General features: G+C 50.7%; 1 protein-coding gene and 1 pseudogene across 1 annotated transcript; both read left to right on the plus strand.

Moving 5' to 3' along the window:
- Positions 1-1,620: 1,620 nt before the first annotated feature.
- Positions 1,621-6,368, plus strand: part of LOC119331742 — a 20,810-nt pseudogene continuing 16,062 nt past the window's right edge.
- Positions 1,921-3,688, plus strand: LOC119331744. The gene is made up of 2 exons (XM_037604905.1): positions 1,921-3,012; positions 3,139-3,688. The coding sequence occupies exons 1-2, from the start codon at positions 2,665-2,667 to the stop codon at positions 3,544-3,546; spliced, it is 756 nt and encodes a 251-aa protein (XP_037460802.1). The 5' UTR covers positions 1,921-2,664; the 3' UTR covers positions 3,547-3,688.

The following is a 6,368-nucleotide window of genomic DNA, read 5'->3' on the forward strand; positions in this document are numbered from 1 at the left end:
TAAGGTGTGCCACAACAGTTTCAGTTTCATAGCCATGGAAATGATCGGATTCAAGCAAAGTAATTAACTCTGGGTCGACAGAGAATTCATAATCCTTATCATTAACAAAGATAGGTGAAGTAGCAAACTTAGGATCACATTTCATTCTAGCATTCAAAGATTTCTCTTTAAGTTTGCATACTAATTTCTTAAGATCATCCCTATCATTGCAAGCAAAAAAATCTCTAGTTGTCTTCTCATCTATAACATAACCTTCAGGTATCTTAGGCATTTAATATCTAGGAGGGCTAGATCTAATATGTATTTCAAGATTTTCAGTTTCAAGTACTTCATCAGTTTCAATAATTTCATCAGTTTCAGCATGCTCCATATCTTTAACTCTAGCAATTTGTTCATCAAGAAATTCACCTAGTTGCATATTATCATCAAGTAAGGTACTAGCATCATCATGAGTAGCATTCATAGAAGTAACATAATCAATAACTTGCAACATATCGGGATTAATAACATGTGGTGGTGTTGCAAGTCTACTCAAAATAGAAGGTGAATCAACTGCAAAGATACATGACAGTTCCTTACCTCCCCTCGTCTTAGAGGGAAAAATCTTAGACTTGGTATCTTTTAGATTCTTCATAATGATAAATAGATAATAATCCCAAGTGACTCAACAAATATAGCTATGTTCCCCGACAACGGCGCCAGAAAAAGGTCTTGATAACCCACAAATATAAGAGATCGCAACAGTTTTTGAGGGTAGAGTATTGAACCCAAATTTATAGATTCGACCCAAGGAGAGCCAAAAAATATTTGCAAGTATTAGCAGCTGCAATTCAACCACACCTGGAGATTAATTATTTGCAGCAAAGTGATCCATTTTCCTCCCTGAAAGATATACTTGTTCAAGCATTCTTAAAAAAATTATAAACACACATCAATGTTTGATACACAACCTTAAAAAATTTCACTCCTAATTCAACTTACATAAAAAAGAAAAAGAAAGACAAAATTGAATGTGAATAGTGTCAAATTACTATTTTTTACGAGGCAGTACTATTCACCTAAAGCTGCCACTATCCAATTTCGAATTTGTCTTTTTTAAATCTATAAATGTACATCGAGTTTTGAGCTGATTTTTTCCAGAGCTGTAGATATACCTCACATAAATGTTGTGAAACAATTTTAGATTTTTTGTAAAATGTCTAAATATAATTTTTTGGGCTTGAATGCGTGCAAGTCTTCCCCGCATAGACCTGGCCATGGGCAGCCCGGCCCGGACGGCCTGACCCGACCCGACCCGAAAATCCTGGGTCGGGCTGAGCCCGAACACGCCATTGGGCGGGGCTCGGGCCTGAAAATCAAGCTTGATGGGCAGATCGGTCCAGACTCAAAACTGTGAAAAATGGATTTTTAGCCATGGTCGGGCCGGGCCGAACGGGCCATGGTCGGGCCGGGCCGAACGGGCCATGTCAGGCTTTTCTGGGCTCGGGCCCGATTTAGTAGGCCCGGTGGTCGGGCCAGGCCGGGCTTGGGCCTGGGTTTTCAGCACCGGGCTTTTTTTGGCCCGGCCTGAGATATGCTAGGCCCAAACTCGGTAAGTCCTGCCCCGACTCTCTGTCCAGCTCCCGCTCTTATCCCCTCTCCGCCATCCCGCCACCCCCGCCCACCGGCCCGCGGCACCGGCTGTGCTTGCTGGCCGCACCGCGCCCGAGCACGAAGCCGCCACCGCTGCAGCTAGTCCACGCCGCCACCGCTCGACGGCTGAATCGAGGCTCCAGCTCTAGGTCAGGGGACGCCGCCCCCCACCACTCCAGTCCGAGGTTTCCGGGGGACGCGCCGACGTCGCCCGATTTCAGGGCTTGGCGACGCCGCCATTGGCCGAGTCCAAGACTCCAGAGGTAGCCGCCGTTGTGCGTTGTCGGTCCCCATTTTTCTCATGCCTCCACCTATGAACTATGATGCTTTTGCTGTCCTGTACAGCTCTGTGGATATGGATATCCTGTCTGTTCACTTCCTCCATTACTAGTCGCCGAAGTATGACTGTATAAGGTTATTTTGCTAATTTGGTACTGAAATATTGATGCATCGATGCCTTCGTGCTTGCTGGCTACTTGGCTGTATGTGAGCCATATTTCTGTGCTTGTATGCTGGACGCAGGCATAGGCGCGTAGTTTTGTTTGTCAAACTGTCACTTGCTGCTACTGTTGGTTGGTGCTTGGTATTTTGGCAGTATGGTGTATTCTTTTGTACATATGTGCCATATTATTCGTTGAGATGCAAATACTGATTACTCTGCGATGTCTTTCTACATGTTTCTATCTATTGACTGCAGTATTTAGATTTATTGCTAAATACTCCCTCTAATTAGTGTAAAAAACGCTCTTATATTATGGGTATACTACCTCCGTCCGGGTTTTTAGGTCCCCTCGGTGCCGCACGCTCGTACCACATTTACAGGGCCGCTCCCTCGGGCGCCATGCAAAAAGTGAAGGCGCTGCGTCTTCCCAAAGCGCAATCAATTCAAAGCTGCTGGCGTATAGCTTGCATGCAGATGGGCTATTACTAATACTACTCCACCCCGCAATACTAGTACTCCACCCCGCAGAAGCACGAACAGACGCGAGCGCGACCAGCACGCCGCGGCCACCCACGCGACAGCTTGCGAGCATGCCGCCGCGACCGAAGACGGAGAAAACGGGGCTTCGCCGCCGCCGGCGAGAGGATGCGCTGCATCACGTCGTCCATACTGCGGCGGAGGTAGGCGTGGACGACGTGGCGCTGGCGCAGCACGCCGTCGAGGTCGATCCTAACGCGGAGACCCAGGCGGGGCGGGGCTTGGATGCGCCGCCGCCCGACCTCGTCGTTGGTGGGCACGCAGAGCTCGGCGTCGACGATGGGGCGCTTGTCGAGCATGGCGTCGAGGTCGATCCTGACGCGGAGACCCAGGCGGAGCTCGGCTTGGAGGTGCCAGCGCACGCAGAGCTCGTCGTTGGTGATGCGACTCGGGGTAGTCAGGTAAGTGTTCATGGTTTATTTATGCTTGTCATGTTGATGCATGCTAGCCGGTGCAGTTCGGACGCCCATGGTATTTTTCCCCGGCCAACATGGCGTGATTTGTTCTTACAACATGGCTTCGCGCAGGGCATGGGTCCGGACCTTGGCGCGCTGCTGCACAAGGTGGAGGCTCTCATGAACGACGTTGATGCGCTCGTCGACGCGGTCGCAGCGTTCGTCGACCGGGTCGCGGGTATGAACGGCATGGAGGAGGAGGATGGCTTCGCTGCGTTGCTTGACGCGGTCGTGGAGTTCGTCGGCCGGGTCGCGCGTGTCCGTGCCATGAAGGAGCGCTTCGCTCGGCCAAGATCGACAGGGTCTGTGGGCAATGGCTTTCCTCGGCCAAGATGGATGTTGGCCTTGGATGAAGAAGAAGTGATAATAACACCTGAAATGCTAGGTTCGTGCACGCGCCCTGGTCTTGATGCAATGATGAACTATATGAAGAGGCAGCTGGAAGCAATTGAAAAGAAAAAACAAAAGGAAGAGATGTGAAACAGGATGGTAGCATGAGAGTTGACCTGTTTTAAGTTTGATGATTTTGCATGTAAGACTGAATATTTGCATGCATCTGCATGTTGGACTTTTCGCATGAATGATGGAAGCTTGGTTTGCCGTCCGAAGTATTTAAATTTAACTGTGTTTTAAGTTTAATGATGTTGCAAGTAAGAATGAACATCTGCGTGCAGTTGCATGTTTTAAACTCTTGCATGCCATAACATAAAATAGAGTTACATTAAACCAAAAGAGACGATTGCATTACACATTGCAATACATTCAAATCTGCTCGGAATTGACATACTCAAGCGCCATAGCTACAACCTCGGGCTCGCATGGTAGCCTACGCGTGCGGATCCCCCTCCTCTCAAAAGACCTCTTTTTTAGGTGAGGAAGATCATAGTCTATGGAGCCCTTGTGCCTTAGTATTTCCCGCATGACAGCCTGATGGGTAAGGAACACACGGTTGGACTTGTTTGCATCATGCTCATCCCATGTCTCATCCACTTTCGTGAGAATCTCATGAAGATTTTGTGGCATCTTCTTTTCAAATACGGACTGAAGAGAGTTGAAGATGCCAAGGTCTAACCCATTAGTATCCGGAGAATTAGGCGGCTGCATCACGACCCTAATGTCCCAACCACCTTCATGAGCTGCTGCAAGAACTGCCGGATCATCAGGTCGAACATGTGTCTTTGCGTTGTCCTGTTGGATGAAGATTGGCTTCCATCGATCCTCTTGCAGCCACTTCTCCTTGATTGCCGGCAACACCTTATTGATCAAATATTCCCGACTCTTATCCATGCCGACCGTGGTGCATGGCTTGAGCTCCATAGTTCCCCTAGGCCTGTTCGGGCTTCTCCTTTGCGCCGGCTTCCATTCAACATAGGGCCAAATTCCAATTTTTCCATCAAAAGTACAATTGCCTTGCATATCGAATCTTGGCCTAGCAACAGCGGCAAGAAACATGATCTTCTCGATGTGTCCCTTGTTTTTGGCGTGCCTCACGGGGTTCGGCTCGTTAATGCCCAAATAAATTCCTTGGCTTCTCCTTGTGCGATAAAACCATTTTTCATCAATGTGGATGACGTTGTATGAATCCTTGAAGATAGGGTTCTCCGGCATACTAGCAGGTTCTAGGTTTGAAATGCAATACATGATACGAGCTTTCTTGTTTTCCTCCGTTAGCAAAGGCTTAAGCTCATTGGTGTGTTTGCGTAACTCATGCTCCTTCAACAGCTTGTGAACGGTGGTCTTCGACATGTTCATTGCACCGGCAACATCTCGAATCGTCGTGCGGTGTCTCGGAGGGATGGCCACTAGAGCAACAGAGTCTAGCGTAATGCGCTTTCTACCAACTCTACCCGGCTTCCTGTTGATAACCGCATTCACACCACCACCTCGCCTACCATTATTCCATACCCGCCGAAGAACCCTTGCCGGCACTTTCATTCGAGCTGACAATTCTCTAGTCACCCCATGTTTCAACGGACCACGACCATTCATCTCCAAAATGGCTGTGTAGAACGAACGCTTATCGTCGTCGGTGTAAAATGCCCGCCTCTTCTTATTGGCCATGACATCTGGAACAACCATAACAGTAGCCTTTTGTTAATCATGTGCAATCTTCAGTTATGAATAAAACACAAAATATTTAATCTAGAAAATAAGAAACACCTTATGAAAGCAGCACATAATGCAAACCTACTTAGATCAATGCCGGTGTCGTGGCCGTCGGCTGCGTCGTTTCCCTGATCACCCATGTCTTGAGTGTCTCCTGTGCCATTCTCTTCATCACCGCTGGCTGCTGCATCGTCCTCGCCAAAGACATGGCCGTGGCCGTCATTCGCGTCCATGTCTTGATGACCACCGACGTCGTGGCCAAACGCACTTCCGCTGTTTGCTCCGGCGCGCCCGCCATCGTGCGCCCTGAACGCACCGCCGTCGTGCGCGCCGAGAGCATCACCGTCGTGCGCCCTGAACGCACCGCCGTCGTGCGCCCTGAACACACCGCCGTCGTGCACGCCGAGAGCATCACCGTCGTGCGCCCTGAACGCACCGCCGTCGTGCGCCCTGAACACACCGCCGTCGTGCACGCCGAGAGCATCACCGTCGTGCGCCCTGAACGCACCGCCGTCGTGCGCCCTGAATGCACCGCCGTCGTGCGAGCCGAGAGCATCACCGTCGTGCGCGCCGAGAGCATCACCGTCGTGCGCCCTGAACGCACCGCCGTCGTGCGCGCCGAGAGCACCCCCGTCGTGCGCCCAGAACGCACCGCCGTCGTGCGCGCCGAGAGCACCTCCGTCATGCGCGCCGAAAACTTCATGCCCGGTGAAGCCACTCCCGCCGAGCCATCCAACAGCTTGTGTACGACCGGCAAGACCGAGCCGCCCATGAGTGCGTCCTCCGCTTGAGCTTGATGGGAGCGATCCGCGGCTCGGGTCAAAAGCTCCTCGCCGGCGTCCTGCTAGACCTAGCGGAGGAAGGCCGACGACGCGAGCTCCAACTTGTGGTCCTCCGGCGCCCACTCCGCCGCCGGCAGTCCCATCGTGCCCACGTCCAAACGCCTCCCCTTCGCCGCCGCCGTCCTCTAAGTCTACTGGAGGTAGGTTTAGATCAAAAAACGCCATGGAGTTCTGGAAGAAGGACGAGAACGAATGAGTACGATTAAGCATGCATCATGTGTTGTTCTTATAAGGAGAATTTGAAGCTGTGTCGATGGCCGTGGCGCCATTTTTTCTCTGGCCGAGCTTTGATCGATCCGTGGCATCGTGAATTGACCAATGGATGGTTGATCGATCCGTGGCATGATGAATTGT

Source organism: Triticum dicoccoides, chromosome 7A (genome assembly GCF_002162155.2).
Source record: "Triticum dicoccoides isolate Atlit2015 ecotype Zavitan chromosome 7A, WEW_v2.0, whole genome shotgun sequence".
Lineage (NCBI taxonomy): Eukaryota > Viridiplantae > Streptophyta > Magnoliopsida > Poales > Poaceae > Triticum > Triticum dicoccoides.